The following is a 19,630-nucleotide window of genomic DNA, read 5'->3' as shown; positions in this document are numbered from 1 at the left end:
TTCTGCCTTTGAGCCAGTTCTGTATTCAAATGGCTAGTTCTCGCTATGTTCCATGTGATCTAACTTCGCTAACTAGTCTACCATGAGGAACCTTGCTGAATGCCTTACTGAAGTCCAATATAGATCACATTCACTGCTCTGCCCTCATTAATCCTCTTCATTACTTCTTCAAAAACCTCAATCAAATTAGTGAGACATGATTTTCCATGCACAAAGCCATGTTGACTATCCCCAATCAGTCCTTGCCTGTCCAAATACATGTAAATCGTGTCCCTCAGGATTCCCTTCAACAACTTGCCCACTACCAACATCAGGCTCACTGGTCTATAGTTCCCTGGCTTTTCCTTACCACCTTTCTTAAATAGTGGCACCACGTTAGCCAACCTCCAGTCGTCCAGCACCTCAGTTGTGACTATCGATGACAAATACCTCAGCAAGACACCCAGCAATCACTTCCCTAGCTTCCCACAGAGTTTTAGGGCACAACTGATCAGGTGCTGGGAATTTAGCCACCTTTATGCATTTCAAAACATTCAGCACCTCTTCCATGTAATATGGACATTTTTCAAGATGTCACCATCTATTTCTCCACATTCTGTATCTTCCATGTCCTTTTCCACAGTAAACATAGATGAAAAATACTCATTTAGTATCTCCCCCATCTCGCTGGTTTTTGAGGGGTCCTATTCTCTCCCTAGTTATCCTTTTGTCCTTAATTTATTCATAAAATCCCTTTGGATTCTCCTTAACACTATTTGCCAAAGCTATCTCATGTCCCCTTTTTGCGCTCCTGATTTCCCCCTTAACAGTCCTACTGTCTTTATACTCTTATAAGGATTCACTCAATCTCTGCTCTCTGTACCTGACATATGATTCCTTCTTATTCTTAACCAAAACCTCAATGACCTTAAGTTAATTTAGAGTTTTGAGAATTACATAGATGGGATAATTGCTTATTGTATAGTATTTAGCAATATTTAATGAAACCATTGAGTTTGAAAAAGAATAGAGGTGGATTTTGTTAGACTGTAGGGGAAACACCAAGTATATATAGAAAAGTCAGTAATATGTAGTGTTGCTAGTTTTGATGCAAGCCAAATGTGATCTTCTGGCCAGATACACAGTTATTTACATTTCAGAAAATCTTACACTCTTTATGTATACAAACTAGTACAAATAAATACCCCATGTTTGTTGTAGCACTTACCTCAAAAGCTCTGTTGTCCTTATTATATTGGACCACATCCATGAAATTTCCAGCCAATGTCTCCAAAAAATAACCAGAATCCATTTCAGATCTTATTTTAAGTTTGTCGCATAAGCTGAGAGGAAGAATAGTTTATGATTTTTAAAAAATATTCAAATTTTAAGAAAGCAAAGAGTATGGACTAAAATATCAATTTATATAAAGTAATCCTATTTAATAAATCGTTAATTTTTTTTCCATGTTAAAATTACTTGGTGCTATTTTGTTAAACATCTGCCAATTTTCATTAAAATATGTGATTTCAAGCTTTTCATGCTTGAGCAAAGTCAATGAATAAAGCAAAACACTGATACAGATACTAAGTGTACTTGAAGTCATCAATTGGGATTTCGGGAAAAAAAAAGGGATGCCTAAGCCATGGAACACTCAGTAGCCTAACCCCAAAGTTACAAGACAGGGTTGTCAGAAATGACAGGTGACGTTTCTCAACCAAAGTGGTTGTGAAAAAAATCTCAAACAAAAAACATAATTGGAAAAGCAATATACAATTATTGATGCAAGTTAAATCATGAAAATAGAAGATGAAGAGACAGGTTCAATGAAATAAAAGGCACATCCACAAGAAGGTAGGAAGGTAGTGGCACTGTGGTAATATAACTAGGCCAGTTCTCCAGAGGATCTGGCTAACGCTCCAGGGACATAGGTTCAAGTTTCACCACGACAGCTAGTGGGATTTAAATCAATTAACATGTTTGGAATTCATCTCCATAATTGTGACCATAAAACCATTGATTGTTGTAAACACTCACCTGGTTCATTAATGTACTTCAGAGAATTAAGTCTGCTGTCCTTACCTGATTTGGCTGACATGTAACTCCAGATCTAGGCAGCAATCTGATTGACTTTTTTCTTTTCTTTTATATCTAGAAATGCTCTTACACAAAACTGATTTTCTTTTCCATCACCAAATCACCGATGGCAATTTTTTTTCATGTATTAACCACCACCTTTTTCCAACTGATTAATTTACTTGCAAAGCCTGTTAAGGCAGTGCATCCAGTTGATTATTAATTGTCCACTGAAATGGTTTAGTAGGCCACTCTGTTTAAGGGCACTTAGATATGGGCTGCATGTGCTGGCTTTGCTAGTGAATCCCTCATCCCGTGAAAGAATAGAGAAAAAATAGGCTTTCCTTAACCCAAAACATAACTGATTTATGGACTAGATTATGAGAGCACATGTAAAATCCACTGAACAATTGAAAAATAGTTAGACTTTGGCATTGGGTAGTGTTGGTGAGCGGTGGTGAATTGAAAATAGTTCAAAACGTGTGAGGAGAAGACTAACAGTAAGAAGACAATTAACCAAATAGAAATTCTAAATACAAATGCACATTTCTTTTAAAAAAAGTGAGTTAGAAGTAAAAATAAATTTTAAAGTATGAATTGCAGCCATTAGTAAACAGGTCTGGGGCTGAATGTTTGTATCTGTATCAGAGCACGTATAGAGGTGTTTAGGTGAAAAAATTTATATTGTTGACCAGCATGCCCATTTACTGGCACCATCCCATCTGACTGCCACTTAGTGCCAATAGGCAATGACAGCACAGAAGGGTGATATGCCTGAGCCAATGTAGTTTTGGAATGCAAACTATAGATGACAAATCCCCAAACCCAGCACCTGCTATTTTTGCTGGGGCAGGAAGTATTTCAAACATGCACGCTTCACAGAATGAGCAACACACTTAAACACGGAGCCGCTTTAAATTAGAAGCAGTTTTCTGGATTTCCAAAATTTGATTTGTGGGCTTTATACATTTGAGGAAATAATCAAAATCTACCACAGTTCTTTTTGACGGAAAGTGTCCTTTGCAGAAGGTCTGGATACCCCTTTGGGAGAGGACTGGTACTGTTTGGCGACAGTCCATGTACTCATTTGGGATTGTTAAGAATGGACATGAATCCGCATAGAAACATGGATAAGGTTTGTGGAACTGCCAAATCATTGAAATATCCTGCTCTTTAAATGTAAAAGAAAAGCAATCTGAAATTGAATGAAAAGGGCTTGTAATTTCAATAAATGATTGTAGGCAAAGTCTGAAGGCTATCAGTATATGGTTAGTGTGGCTTGGCTACTGGACTGCTTCCACAGCCATTAGTATCATAGTGGGAGTTTGGAAGTTAACAGTTTGACTTAAAGCTCCAAGTAGATTAGTTGTTTTGACGTGCTATACCTATTTGTTGTTCAAATTTTATTAATATGCTGAATTCTTGTTGATTTTTCAATTATTACATCGACAAAAATCCATCGATACTTACAATGTTCAATGATCAGGGCTCCTTCAGAAATGTGAAGTTATACTTCCATTCTGACATTTTGATTGGAATATAGAACAAAAGGGGGAAGGCACATCATGCCCTCTTTACACAACAGTCAGCTGCTGTATTCTGAAATGGAAAGGTCCAGAATCACAAGTAGCCATTTTGACAGCTGCTGTCAAATAATAAGTACAGAAGTTAAGCATGAAATTGGGGTGCAGGAAGGATAGAGTGCCAGATGGGGACTGAGCGTAGGGTACCAGGTAAGTAGGCTGCCAGGGTGCAAGGTGGTGGAGAGCCATGTAAGTGAGCTGCCTTCTTGACCCACTAGAGGAACACCCACAGGACAGTTAGGAAAGGAGTTCCAGGAATTTGGCCTAGCTGTAGTGACAGAATGGTAATGTAATTTGAAGCCAGGGTGGTTTGTGATTCGGAGGGGTATTTGAAAGCGGTGATCTTCCCTTGCATTTCTTGCCCCTGTCCTTCGAGGTATTAGTGGTCACGTGTTTGGAAGGTGTGGTCAAGTGAGCTTTGGCAAATCAGTGCAGTGCATATTGCAGCATGTACACATCACTGCCAATGTACATTGGTGGTGAACAAAGTGCATGTCCAAAGGCAGCGAATGGAGTGCTAATCAAGTGGGCTGCTTTGTCTTGGATGATATCAACTTTCCTGAGTGTTGTTGGATTTGCACTCATCCAAGTGAGTGGAGAGTATTTCACCACACTCCTGACTTCTAACTTGTAGATGGTGCCCAGGCACTGGGGAGACAGGAGGTGAGTTACTAGCCGCAGAATTCCTAGCTGTTGACATACTCTTGTTGCCACAGTGTTTATCTGGTTGGTCTGGTTCAGCTTCTGTGACAATGTCCACAGTAATTCCAGAATGCCACAGTAGACAGAAGCATTTTCAACAGCAAAGCAACAAGAAAACTTGGCTGTTAATATTACCAGTTCTGCATGTGTTGCCTTTGATTATTTAATGCAGGAACTGATATGGTTGTTGCTATTATAAACAATATCATTAAAAGAAAAGGACATGATCAGGTACCCCAACTGAAAATAGACATTACTTGAAAAGAAAAAATGAAGAATTTATGTCCAACATATGATCATTTAAGAGGTGTTCATGAAGGAACACTGCCCTCAAATGGAGCAAGATAAAAACTCACTTTACAGAAACACAATATAAATGTAGATATAAATGTATTTTGAATATCCAGACTCTTATAGGCATTGGTATTAACAATCTGCTGCTCTTTGCCCTTGAAATTGTAGGTATAGACATAGAAGCTCAGAATTTCCTGAGATTCAATATCACTGGCAGCAAATTCAAACTCTCGGGTAATTCTGTGAAGAGTGTAAGTAGTTTGAGACTTAAGTGTCTGGGTTGAGACCGATCATGGGGTTTTTAGATTAGATTCCCTACAGTTAGAAACAGGTCCTTTGGCCCAACAAGTCCACACCGACCCTTTGAAGAGCAACCCACCCAAACCCATTCCCTTACATTTACCCCTAACTAATGCACCTAACACTATGGGAATTTAGCATGGCCAATTCACCTAACCTGCACATCTTTGGACTGTGGGAGGAAACCGGAGCACCCAGAGGAAACCCACACAGACACGGGGAGAATGTGCAAAGTCCACACAGTCAGTTGCCTGAGGCTGGAATTGAACCCGGGCCCTGTCGCTGTGAGGCAGCAATGCTAACCACTGAGCCACCATGCGGGTTCATAGTTCCTTGAAAGTGGAGTCACAAGTAGAGAGGATAGTGAAGAAGGCATTTGGGACATTTGCCTTTATTGGTCAGTGCGTTGAGTATAAGAGTTGTAATGTCATGTTACAGCTGTACAGGACATTGGTTAGGCAATGTTTGGAATACTGCGTTCAGTTCTGGTCTCCTACCATGGGAAGGATATTGTGAAACTTGAAAGGGTTCAGAAAAGATTTATAAGTATGTTGCCGGGTTTGGAGAATTTGAGCTATAGGGAGAGGCTGAATAGGATGGGGCTGTTTTCCCTGGAGCATTAGAGGCTAAGGGGTGACCTTACCGAAGTTTATAAAATCACAAGGGGCTTAGATAGGGTGAATAGTCAAGGTCTTTTCCCCAGGGTTAGGGAGTCAAAACTAGAGGGCATAAGTTTAAGGTGAGAGGGGAAAGACTTAAAAGGGAATTAAGGGGTAACCTTTTCACACAGAGTGCGGTATGTGTGTGGAACGAGCTGTCAGAGGAAATGGTTGAGGCTAGTACAATTACAACATTTAAAATGCTTCTAGTATATGGATTAGAAGTTTAAGAGGGATATGGGCCAAATGCTGGCAAACGGGACTAGATTAATTTAGGAAACTTGGTCAGCATGGATGAGTTGGACTGAAGGGTCTGTTTCCATGCTAAATAACTCTATGATTCTATGTACTTAATTGTTCTATGTGAATAGAACAATTACAGGATAGAAATCAAGCAGCGGCAATATCAGTGGATTGATTATCCAGAACCACAGGGTAATGTTCCAGGGGCATGGGCTCAAATCCTAACATAGCAGATGGTGACATTTAAATTCAATAGAGTCTGGCAAAAAGACATTAGCCTAATGGTAACCATGTAACCGACTGTCCATTGTGGTGAAAAACCATCTGGTTCACTAATATCCTTTAGGGAAGGAAATCTGCCATCCTTACCTGGTCTGTCCTACATGTAACACCAGAGCCAATGGAATGTGGTTGACTCTTAATTGCCCTCTGAAATGGCTGGATCTAGCCACTCAGTTATATTAAACAAGGGCTGTAAAAGAAGACCACCACGCATTGACCTAGATACCAGAAGCAACAACAACAAATATAGCTGTGTCATCTATGCAAAGCCCTTCTTCCCAATGTCTGAATGCTTGTGCCAAAATACCCCACAGACTATTCAGGCAAGAGCCTGACATAATCAGACTCACAAAATCAAACCTTACATTATCTGAGAAACCACCACAACCATTCCCACTGATTATCAACCAGGTCCCCCTTTCTTCCTTCTGATGAAGCAGAAATCTTCTATCTTGAATATCACTTAAAGGAAACATAGAGGGTGGTAAGGACACACAATTTATTCTGGGTGGGGGACTTCGATGTCCATGACCAAGAGTGACTTGGCAGTGCTACTACTGTATGAGCTGTCTGAGTCCTAAAGAACATAGTTTCTAGACTCAGTCTGCTGCAACAAGTGAGGGAACCAGCAAGAGGAAAACATCTATTTGACCTATCCTCACCTATCTAGGCTGCAGATACATCGATCCATGACAGTATCGGTATGTGTGATCACTTTACATGCATTAAGACAAAATCCCTTCTTCACATTGAGAATACTGTCCATTGTGTTGTATGGCACTATCACTTTGCTAGGTGGGACAGACTTAAAACAGATCTAGCAACTCAAGACTGAGTTGAGGCCCTGTGGGCCATCAGCAGCACCAGGATCTGATTCAACTACAACCTATAATCTCATGGCCAAGAGTAATCTCTGCTCAACCCCATTACTATCAAAGCTGAAAAATGTGTTGCTGGAAAAGCACAGCAGGTCAGGCAGCATCCAAGGAACAGGAGCAGCATCCAAGAAGGCATAAGCCCTTCTTCAGGAATGAGGAAGGTGTGCCAAGCAGGCTAAGATAAAAGGTAGGGAGGAGGGACTTGGGGGAGGGGCGTTGGGAATGTGATAGTTGGAAGGAGGTTAAGGTGAGGGTGATAGGCCGGAGAGGGGCTGGGGGCAGAGAGGTTGGGAAGAAGATTGCAGGTCAAGAAGATGGTGCTGAGTCCGAAGGTTGGGACTGAGATAAGGTGGGGGGAGAGGAAATGAGGAAGCTGGAGAAATCTGCATTCATCCCGTGTGGTGGGAGGGTTCCTAGGCGGAAGATGAGGCGCTCTTCCTCCAGGCGTCGTGTTGCCATGGTCTGGCGATGGAGGAGGCCAAGGACCTGCATGTCCTTGGTGGAGTGGGAGGGAGAGTTAAAGTGTTTAGCCATGGGGCCCATTACTATCAAGCCAAGAAATGAACCCTGGTCAATGAAGAGCACAGAAGGTCATGACAGAAGCAGCACCAAATATACCTAAAGTTGCATTGCTGTCTGGTTGAGCTACAACATAGGACTACTTGCATGCTAAACAGCATAAGCAGTATGCAATAAACAGTGCAAAGAGATCCCACAACCAATGGATCAGATCTAAACTTTGCAGTCTTGCAATGTCTTTTCATGAATGGTAGTAGACAAGAAAACAACTAACAGGAGGTGGAGGCTCCACAAATATCTTTTTTTTTGCGATAGCGTAGGCCAGTGTATCATTGCAAAAGACAAGGCTGAAGCATTTGCAACAATCTTCAGCCAGAAATGCCAAACGCATGATCCATCTCAGGCTCCTCCTGAGTTCTGCTGCATCTCAGTTGCCAGTCTTCAACCAATTTGATTCAATGTGATATCATAAAACTGGCTGAAGATACTTGATGCCTGTATATGGCTGTAGGCCCTATCAATATTGTCACAATACTACCAAAGATTTGTATTCCAAAACTAACCACACCCTTAGCCAAGCTATTCCAGTACACGTACAACATTGGCATCTACCCCAACAATCTGGAAAATTGTCCAGGTATGTCACTGTGCATAAAACTGTCCACGATCTGCAAAGCACAAGTCAGGAATGTGATGGAAATACTCCACACTTGTCTAGTTGGGTGCAGCTCCAACAATACTCAAGAAGCTTGACACCATCCAGGATAAAGCCACTCATTTGATAGCACATCATCCTCCACTTTTAATCTTCACTCCCTTCACCACTGATGCATAGTGGCAGTACAATGTGCATGTCCGTCAACAGCACAGTCCAAACCTGCTACTTCTACTTCCTAGAAGGAAAAAGGCAGGAGGTTCATAGGATCACTGCCACTTGCAATTTCCCTGCCAAGTCATACACTATCCTGACTTGGAAATACATCGCTGTGCCTGGGTCAAGTTCTTGAAACTCTTGCCCTAACACCCCAAGGACTGCAGTGGTTCAAGATGTCAGCTCATCACCACTTGTCCAGGGAAATTAGGGATGTTTATTCATTAAAAGCATTATATAAATGCAAGTTGTTTATGGACTTTGTTTGGCTCTTTCTTCCCCTATCCCTACCCCAAGGTCCGTGACACAAACTGGAGTGCTCCAATCATTGCTGTTACAACAAAAGCTGATCACATTTTCTTCACAATGAACCCTCTTTCAGAAATTCACAGTACATTCATTAGTATAGCACCATTTGCCTGAAATTGTCGTAAAGAAATAATGAAACGTTAAGTACAAATTAAGTTCAATGCAACTCTAATTTCAGAGACATTTTGTGCCAGTTTTAAAATAGTGTTTGAAACCAGAGCCCTCTCAAACACCTCTGGGATGAGATAGTTACCACTAGGCTTTACCATTTATTGCACCTGTTTGTGTGCTGTAGAAGAAGCTCTGAAAACTAAATTAGATACATGAGCGCAAATGGGCATCTTTCAAACAATTTTCACATGTACTTTTTTATGTGCTGAGGAACTAGTTGCTGTCCTCCAACAATGATTCTGTGCAACTTTTAAAAGCCATTTCCAAGTCAATTAAAATCAGCTTATGTGCAAGTGATGGACTGGCATTATGGGCTTGATTGTATCCATTCTCTGTTGGCATGTTTAAAGATGGTGAAAGGGCTTGTTAAAGACCCACTTCCGATCTATCTCTCACAGGTAATGGAGATGGTGGATAGTGCAATCCTTCATGAACCTATTGAGGCCCTTAATCAGCTAATGAATCACCACGTAAGTAAATACTTCCACCCTTCCCATTCTCCCTACATGGGTTAACAGGCAGTTTTTATTCCTCCAGCTGATATGGGCAAGGGACAATGGCACAGAGCTCCTTTGGGGTAACCAGATCTCAACGGAGGTTGCCGCCTACAAGCTCATTTCTACCCCTTTTACCCATTTTGTCCCTGTCCATACCCAAGCAGTCAATCAAACCCAGCACCCACACCTCTCACCCCACTGCAAGGGGCTCTGCCGATCCACCTGAATAGACTTCAATCTGGACTGCAGTAACTGCTTTTCTTCAGGGACTAACTGTGGTCCTAACAGTGACCAGTACTGGGTCTACAAAGATGCCAGCAAATTGGCTTGTTTGACAGCTTTTTAAAGGCTTGATTTTTTTCCCAGAGGGGATCACCCTCTAAGCAGAAAATAGAGGACAGCTAGTTTCTTATGGGTAGGGCATGACCAAGTTTTTTTTAAGGGGTCAGAGAATACTTGTCTCACATAATGCAGCCTGATGATTAAAAGTACTTTCTTTCTGTGCTAAACTCATTTTTCTTTTTTTTAACTCAAAAATAATTATATTAAGGAATATAACTTAAAAGCAATTTTTAAAACAAATGTTTAAAAACAAATCTAACTGTTCTCGTTCAAGGTAGATTTGAACTTTGGTGATGTTGGTGAGTTTAAGTGAAAACTCAAAAAGCACAGTTTTCAAAACAGATAAATTTAAATGTGTCTCAATCACCAATAGTGTCCAATGTTATAGATAAGGTTGTTACTTGCTAATCTGTTCACTTTGAGACTGAGGCACCTTAAAAGAGGATTGTTCATAAAGTATTACTACTTAAATAATACTTTGCACGGAATCCTACTTATTTTTAAGCACGTATCTATGTGTATGTGTGTCTGTCCCTGTGTGTGTGTAGAAGATTATGTTGTATTGGTATGACAGGTTATCACAGGTACAAGTCAAATCAGATTAGTAAAGTTTAATATCACACAACACCAGGTTATAGTCCAGTAGGTTTATTTGGAAATACTAACTGCTAGCTACCTGATGAAGGAGCAGTGCTTCGAAAGCTAGTGCTTCCAAACAAACTTGCTGGACTATAACCTGATGTTGTGTGATTTTTAACTTTGTCCACCCCAGTTCAAAATCAGCTCCTCCGCATCAGATTAGTAAAGACAAAAATGTCATTTAAGAACTGACTGAATGCCAAATGAAGGAAATGTTAAAGATATCCAGAGTGCCCCAACAGACCAATTTCACTCGTAATTATCTTATGAACTTTGAAGCTGTTGACGTTCAACAGTTTCACCCTGTGTTGTCTTTTGAAAGGGTCAGCCTGACAGCAAATAAATATTACAGAACAGAATACTGGGTTTGTTACATTTAATTGCAACTTACTTTTAAATAAATTCAAGTAACTTCATAGAATGCTTCATGTTACAGCCAAATGTTTTTGAAATCCTCCATACTTACTGGAAATCTCGTGTTATCTGTTTATATGTGCTAGCATTTGCCAGTAACTCTATTAGAGTGTCAGAGGCATCCTTCACCAGCAGAGGACATGGAGTATTGAAATTTTCCAAAGAATAATTAACAACCTCTAAATACTCTGAAACATAATGAAAATGAAGTCCCAAATTATTTCCAATTCTTCTGTTGTCAATTTAACAGGAATTACAAATGCTCATTGAATTGGCAGGTAAACTCCAGAAAAAAGTTCAAGCATATATATAAAAGCAATCAGTCAGGTACATGCCCAACATTTAACATCTAGATTGACAAATGAAAAACTCAAGACAATGTTGCACAATCTTCTTTTAACCAATCAGCTACAGAAATTCAACCAATGAAGAGAATCTCAGAAAAATGACAAAAAGGCCTTAACTTTCCTGATATTGAATCATACTAATTAAAATCTGTCACAGAAATTCACGTAATATTCTAACACTGTACTGTGTGCATTAGATGAGAATAATCTGTTTGCTCCAATTGCTTTTGATCAGACACTCAAAGTCAGGCTAGGTATGTTCCAGGTTTGATAAAGTTCTTTTGGTAATCTTAACTGCGTTTGTTTACCTGATATATATCCTACAGATAACACCAGTAAAATATATTAAGTTGGATGATTATCTCAATATCAATTGTGAGACCTTGCTTTACAAGAATCACACTTCAAAAGTACCTCATTGGCTGTGAAATGCTTTAGAACATCCTGATATTGTGAAATCTAGAAGATAAACTGAGATTTTTCTTTTTTTTTGATCATCAGGTAAACCATAGACTCCAAATGTAGTGAGTTTCTTCACTCTTGCCCTAATAATATGCATTTAACAACAGCCTCAAAAATCAATCACCAATACAGCACTATTTTCACTCCAGCATTCCTACAAACGAGGTTTATTAGTTCAAGTTGTTTTAAGTTAATGGTACCTTTGTTTTGTCAACTCATTGAAATGATACGTGTTATTTTGCACATTGAAAAATATGATTTTTATTTCGTCAATGTGTACTGCATTCAAACTTAGGCCTGGCTTTTTGTGCCGCCCCCATGAAAAAAAGTTTGGGGGGGATGTGGGATTTAAATAATGGAGGGTGGAACCTGACTCCATCTCCATTCCTAGTGCCCCCAGTTTCTGTTAGTTTGTGATAATGGGGAGGGTAGCAAGCCCACACTCTGCACTCCTAGCTGGCTTGCTCCATTGTAAGAAAGGATCTTCTACTCCCCTGAAACTTAGATGGAGTTGGGTCAGTTTCTCTGTGACTCATGGTTATGATCCCACAGAGATGTTATGAATCATAGCCTGGATGTGGGAATTGTTTGAAGGATAAAGTCAAATGATCTTACCCGTGCCTGCCCATGTTCCCTCCATACCAACTCACACCATCAATCCACGCCAAATGGTTCCTCATAGCCTTCCTAATGTGTGTTTGATCGAGTCAGACTATTTTATTAACAGAGCTGACAAACAGGAAAAATCTTGCCTGATTGTCAGCTCCTTGATGCTATAATAAGCCAATTTTCTGTGATCTGTTTTATCAATGGTCAGTGTTTATTTTCAACATAGAGAGATATTTATTGTTTATGGCCTCTGACATTGACACTGAGAAGGTCTGGTTGATTAACATGTTTGTAGTTTTATTGTTACTATGTGTGTGATTTTCTGACCTTTTTCAAAATGTTGGGACAATCATTTTAGGTGTAGACAAAGAAGCCACTTCCACAACTGAGAGAATTTACCCAATCAGCTCATTTAAAGCTGATAGGAAGCATGGTGAGTATCTCAACCTACCACAGCCCTTGATACTGGCATACTGGATCACCAGAAGGTCTGGCCAATCAGAAGCTGGCAGGTTCTGAATCCTAAGGCCTGCTGGTCAGGGACAAGTCCTTGGATGATCCAGTGGTGAGAGGGTAAGTCATTTTTATCTTCTCCTCAAGGAGTGGGTGTTGGGAATAGTGGGGCAGGAGGAATCAGAGGCTAGAACAGAGAACTGGCTTTTGGAAGCTACACACATAACGCATCGGTCCCTCCAACTGTTCATGGGTTGAGATAATTGGAAGCCACAAGTGAGCTGTTTGGTTTCCCAATCAGTTCCCACTTATCTTTATGATGCTGGGAAACCTATTGATCGGGGAGCTGTTGAGTCGAGATTCATATGTGACCATTAATGGACCACTTAAGGACTTCAATTGCCAGTGAGTCAAGAAAGACCTCAATGGATTTTCTCACCCAGCACTGAATTCTAAGGTGGTAAGGAGTAAATTGTTTCTCTTCAAGGCCGACTTTCCCCATTATGTGCCCTTCTCCCTATCCCCTGACCACCTCTAGGTAAACTTGCACCTTTATATGGTTAATTAATTCTGAATACTTGATGATGGAACAAAGGTGATTGGTGACGTGGTTTGTGGTGTGAGAGGTCAGAGGTAGTTAGTCTAAAATATTGGAGAAGTGAGATGAGCCCTGTAAACATTGGACCTCAGCACTCGACTATCCTTGCAGCAGTCTCCAATCTGGATTCAGGGTTGGTGGCCCCGACAACATCCTGTGCCGTCCATCCATTGTCCATTTCCCATCAGCATCAATCCCATGCCTGCCCAGGTTAACAGCCCCAATCAAGGAACTCATATTCTATGAGACCCACCTGGTTAACATCATTTGATCATGACAGTGAGGATGATAGATAGTTAGATGGCCTATCAGCTGATCAGTGGCAAATGGCATTCAATCTGGATAGGTGTGAGGTGATACACTTGAGAACAACAAATAAGGCAACAACTACATGATGAACATTAGGACTTTGGGAAGCACCAAAGATCACAGGGGCCTCGGTGTGTATGTTCACTGGTTCCTTAAGATAGAAGGAGAGGTAAAAAGTGGTTAAGAAGGCATATGGAATATTTGATTTTCTTAAGCAAGGCATAGAGTTTAAGAGCAGGGAGGGTATACTGGAAGTATAAAATGTTGGTTAGACCGCACCTAGTATATTGTGTGCAGTCCGGGAACCAACATTATAGGAAGGATTTAAATGGATGTTTCCTTGGAGCAGAAGAGACTGAGGGGAACATGACTGAGACGTATAAAATTATGAGGGACTTCAGAAAATGAGTAGACAATAAAGAACTTTTCCGGGGCATATATTTAGGTAAGGGGCAGGAGATTTAACGGGACTATAAGGGAAAATCTTTTCACCCAGGTAGTAGTGAAGGTGATGGAAACATTTAGATGTGCACTTATGATACCAATGCATACAAAGCTAGATGCCACATCCTGGAAAAGTAGGATTAGGATAGTCAAGTGATTGTTTTTAGCCACCACAGACTCAATGGACTGAAGTGCTTATTTCTGTACTGTAGACCTCAATAACACTATAAAGAGCAGAAAGAATCCAGCTGATCAACTAATGTTGGCCATGGAATTACACATAGAGATATCAGGAAAACCCCAGCTCTTCTTCAAGCAGTACCCTAGAGTCCTTTACACCTTCCTGAGAGGACAGCTCAATTAATAGCATAATGGATAAACACCAAGACATGGTTCTCAATCATACAGTTTAGGAAGCTTCAAGTTCAAACACTACTCTATACCAAATCAGAAAAAATGAAAACAATGAGAATTAATGTTCCTAATTTTCATTTTCATCAAGTCAGTTTTATCTGGACAGTGGAGGAGAAATAATACTTATAGCTTGGATAATGCTATAACAGCACTCACCTGGAAAGTCGACAACAGCTTGGACTGGTGCACTAGATGCAACAGCAGCATAGACCAGATGTGGGTACTTCAGTCTAAACCATGCTGCCAGAGATCCAGGATAAGAACCTCCAAAAGCAATCCATTTATTTTGTGTAAGGTTCAATTTCACATCCATCTTAGTTCGAAAGTGTGCAAGATCTGCAAGTGCCTGATCACTACGGAGGTATTGAAGATTTGAAACGCTCAAATCCCTTAAAGGAAATTACCACACAGTATGGGGGTTAACGGAGGAACAAGAGTAAGGCAATATTATGCTGCCATCGACATGACTTACAATGCTGCCATCTATGCCAACAGCACATTTTAGATTTTCTGTCCTAATATCTGAAGCAGTATTACACACGGTGTATAGTTAAGACTCCAGCACAAATCTTTGTCTTTTTTTAATTCATTCACAGATGTGGGCATCACTGGCAAGCCCATCACTAATTACCCAGAGGACATTTGAGAGTCTATGACATTACTGAGGATCTGGATCATATGTAGGCCAGACTGGGTAAGGTCAGCAGTTGTCTCTACTTAAGGATATTAGTGAACCAGGTGGGTTTTTTCTGATAATCGACAGTTGCGGGTTCGCCATTAGACTCTTAATTCGAGATCTTTAATGAATTCAAATTTCACTGTCAGCCATGGCATGATTCAAACACAGGTCCCCAGAACATTGCTTAGGTCCCTGGATTAAATAGTCTAGCGATAACACCACTACACTATTGACTCAGATATTTTATCGGGTTGGGTTTTTATCAGAGGGGTACTGTCAGTAACATTCTACCAAGCAGAGTACCTACACTGACACTTACTTTCCATTGTCCCTACACTGTCAGCTGCTGCTCATCCAGTTTCCTAAACAAGTAAATAACTTTCCTTCAATTTCATTGGGTTCAAAGTTAACTTTCTGTTTCTAATGAGATACTTCAGCAAATGCCTTCTGGACAGGAATATTCACAGATGTTCCAATCTTGATCTTAGTCATCACCTGGAGTTGTAGAGATGTACAGCACGAAAACAGATCCTTCATGCTGACCAGATATCCCAAACCCCATCTAGTCCCACCTGCCAGTACTCAGCCCATATCCCTCCAAATGTTGCAATTATAATAGCCTCCACCACTTCCTCTGGCAGCTCATTCCATATATGTACCATCCTCTGTGTGAAAAAGTTGCACTTTAGGTCTCTTTTATATCTTTCCCCTCTCACCCTAAACCTATTCCCTCTAGTTCTGGACTCCCCCACCACAGAGAAAAGACTTTGTCTATTTATCCTATCCAAGTCCCTCATGATTTCATAAACCTCTATAAGGTTACCCCTCAGCCTCCAACACTCCAAGGAAAACGTTCCTAGCCTATTCAACCTCTCCCTATAGTTCAAATCCTCCAATCCTGGCAACATCCTTGTAAATCTTTTCTGAACCCTTTCAAGTTTCACAATATTCTTCGAGGAGAAAGTGAGGTCTGCAGATGCTGGAGATCAGAGCTGAAAATATGTTGCTGGAAAAGAGCAGCAGGTCAGGCAGCATCCAGGGAACAGGAGAATCGACGTTTCGGGCATAAGCCCTTCTTCAGGAATGAGGAAAGTTTGTCCAGCAGGCTAAGATCTTAGCCTGCTGGACAAACTTTCCTCATTCCTGAAGAAGGGCTTATGCCCGAAACGTCGATTCTCCTGTTCCCTGGATGCTGCCTGACCTGCTGCGCTTTTCCAGCAACACATTTTCAACTCACAATATTCTTCCAAAAGGAAGGAGACCAGAATTGCACGCAATATTCCAACAATGGCCTTACTAATGTCCTGTGCAGCTGCAACATGACCTCCCAATTCCTGTACTCAATACTCTGACCAATAAAGAAAAGCATACCAAACGCCTTCTTCACTATCCTAGAATTATGGTCGCTGGCTCCAAAGTGCTCCCCTATTGACACCTCAGTCACCTGCCCTGCCTTATTTTCCAATAGTAGGTCAAGTTTTGCACCTTCTCTAGTAGGTACATCCACATACTGAATCAGTTAATTTTCTTGTACAAACTTAATAAATTCCTCTCCATCTAAAACCTTAATACTATGGCAGTCTCAGTCTATGTTTGGAAAGTTAAAATCCCCTACCATAACCTTCTATTATTCTTACAGATAACTGAGAACTCCTGACAAGTTTGTTTCTCAATTTCCCTCTGACTATTAGGGGGTCTATAATACAATCCCAATCAGGTGACCATCCCTTTCTTATTTCTCAGTTTCACCCAAATAACTTCCCTGGATGTATTTCTGGGAGTATCCTCCCTTAGCACAGTTGTAATGCTATCCCTTATCAAAAACGCCACTCCCCCTCCTCTCTTGCTCTTCTTTCTCTCCTTCCTGTAGCATTTTATCCTGGAACATTAAGCTGCCAGTCCTGTCCATCCATGAGCCACGTTTCTGTAATTGCTATGATATCCCAGTCCCATGTTCCTAACCATGCCCTGAGTCCATCTGCCTTCCCTGTTAGGCCTCTTGCATTGAAATAAATGCAGTTTAATTTATCAGTCCTACTTTGTTCTCTGTTTTGTCCCTGCCTGTCCTGACTAGTTGACTTGCTTCTTTTCTCAACTGTATCAGTCTCAGATTGATCTCCTTCCTCACTATCTCCATGAGTCCCAACCTCCCCTGACCTTAATAGTTTAAATTCTCCTAAGCAGCTCCAGCAAATCTCTCTGCCAATATATTAGTCCCCTTCCAATTCAGGTGCAATCCATCCTTCTCTTCAAAGAATGAAACCAAGTCCATGAGAAGACACCCATTTTGAACAAATCAATGCTGGTTCTCTCTGATCAGCTTCTCTTCAAACTCCCCACAACAGATTTTGGCCCATATCCCTCTAAACGCTTCTTAGTCATATACCAATCCAGAGGCCTGTTAAATATTGCAATTGTACCAGCCTCCACCACTTCCTCTGGCAGCTCATTCCATACGTACACCACCCTTTGTGGGAAATAGTCCTCAGACCCTTTTTAATTTTTTCCCTCTGCCTTTAACTCTATACCCTCTGGTTCTGGACTTTCCCACTGTAAGAAAAAGACCTTGGCAATTCACTCTATCCGTGCCCCTCATTCTTCTCCCTCAGCATAAAATTAGAGAATAAATTCAACAAAATGTTGTAATTATTTTGTCAGTCTCATTTTTCTGTTTTTTTTTCTCTCTCTCTCTCTCCCCCCCCCACCCCCCCCCCCCCCCCCACCCCCATTCCATCTTTACTTCCCAATCTTTGTGTGGCCTTCCTTTTGCATAATTTTAATATAAGCTTTTTCCACTTTGATTTGATGCGTTACTGTCACGTTTACCAAGGTGTAGTGAAAAGTGTTATCTTACGTGCTTTACAGGCAGATCATACTGTACAAGTGCTTCAGGGTAACAGAACAGTAGGATACAGTGTTACAGCTGCCGAGAAGGTGCAGAGCATAGTTTCAGCTTTGGATTGTGTGGGCTAGAAATTTGAGTGTCCCATTCATTCAGTGGGTGCAGCGTGCTGTGGAGCATTGTGCAGATATCATACAGTGCAAACAGTCTCTTCATAAAGGTGGACGGGTCCTCCCAATGGGAATAATATTGGTAGAATGTAAATGATGGGAAAATGAACACCAAGGTAAGGAGAGGATTCCAGGGTGGAAAATATAATCATAGAGTCATAGAGTTGTACAGCATGGAAACAGACCCTTCGGTCCAACCTATTCATGCCGAATGGATGCTCTTAAGGACCAAACTGAAGAGTATTGAGTACAGGAGTTGGGAGGTCATGTTGCGGCTGTACAGGTCATTGGTTAGGCCACTTTTGGAATATTGCGTGCAGTTCTGGTCTTCTTTCTATTGAAAAGATGTTGTGAAACTTGAAAGAGTTCAGAAAAGATTTACAAGGATGTTGCCAGGGTTGGAGGATTTGAGCTATAGGGAGAGGCTGACAGGCTGGGGCTGTTTTTCCTGGAGCATCGGAGGCTGAGGGGTGACCTTATATAGGTGTATAAAATCATGAGGGACATGGATAGGGTAAATAGGCAAACTCTTTTCCCTGGGGTTGGGGAGCCCAGAACTAGAGGGCATAGGTTTAGGGTGAGAGGGGAAAGATATAAAAGAGACCTAAGGGGCAATTTTTTCAGAGGGTGGTATGTGTATGGAATGAGCTGCCAGAGGAAGTGGTGGAGGCTGGTACAACTGCAACATTTAAAAGGCATGTAGATGGGTATATGAATAGGAAGGGTTTGGAGGGATATGGGCCAGGTGTTGGCAGGTGAGACTAGATTGGGTTGGGATATCTTGTCGGCATGGACAGATTGGACATCTCTATGACTATGACTGTAAGTGGACAGAGACGTTAATGACCAACATCTGACCCTAAGGACTGGTCAGCAGTGCCATAGGAACTGTAATGATCTCATGCAAATGTTGTCAAGATCAGTGAAAGCCTATACACAATGCATCTCCTACTCATCAAACCATTTGGCATGCAGCTCTTGAGCTCTACAGAGGACACAGTTCTTAGTATCAGGGAGTCAGCAGTGACAGAGATTGTGTGATCTGGTGATGCTATCTATACGGAATTATGGTACCCCCACCCCCAAACCCCATGCCTCTTCTTAACCATCACCTCACCCTCATCCTGCTAATTAGCATTAAAACAGAATTAACTAGAAATATTCAGCATCTGGCAGCCTCTGCATGAAAAGAAACAGAATTAACATTTCAGGTTCTGACCATTCATCAGTAACAATTCTCCACTGTGCATCTTCCCTTCTTTTAGTGTCACAAACAGCCCAGTCTCCACTATACTCCAACCTCATCTGCTGTTCATATTATTTCATCAACAGCCTGAATAATCTGGATTGATCACTCATGCTCAACCTTGGCGGTCGTCGACTCCAGTTGTATAGCTATTGGCTTAGGGGAAACTTTGCAGACAAGCTCACAAGAGGAATGAGCAAAGTACACATTAAGTGCTCATACTTTACCACTGAGCACAAAATCTGGGCCTTTTGGGTGAAGTTTCTTAATACAATTTAATGAAAGAGTAAAAGAATTAC

At 41.1% G+C, this 19,630-nt stretch overlaps 1 protein-coding gene across 1 annotated transcript in view; it reads right to left on the bottom strand.

The window, feature by feature from the left end:
• The window catches only part of prss59 (serine protease 59, putative), a 56,509-nt gene that overhangs the window by 30,236 nt on the left and 6,643 nt on the right, over window positions 1-19,630 (bottom strand). Inside the window, exons 3-5 of the mRNA XM_043702086.2 lie at window positions 14,551-14,783; window positions 10,811-10,946; window positions 1,208-1,322 (exon numbers count right to left, since the gene is read on the bottom strand). Coding sequence (XP_043558021.1) covers window positions 1,208-1,322; window positions 10,811-10,946; window positions 14,551-14,783 — 484 coding nt within the window. The remainder of the gene's footprint in view (window positions 1-1,207; window positions 1,323-10,810; window positions 10,947-14,550; window positions 14,784-19,630) is intronic.

This window comes from Chiloscyllium plagiosum, unplaced genomic scaffold, assembly GCF_037043375.1.
Source record: "Chiloscyllium plagiosum isolate Xiang-an unplaced genomic scaffold, Cpla_swu_hap1 HiC_scaffold_13, whole genome shotgun sequence".
Classification (NCBI taxonomy): Eukaryota; Metazoa; Chordata; class Chondrichthyes; order Orectolobiformes; family Hemiscylliidae; genus Chiloscyllium; species Chiloscyllium plagiosum.
Note: the sequence above shows the minus strand (reverse complement) of the source record. Positions and strands in the feature narration are given on the sequence as shown.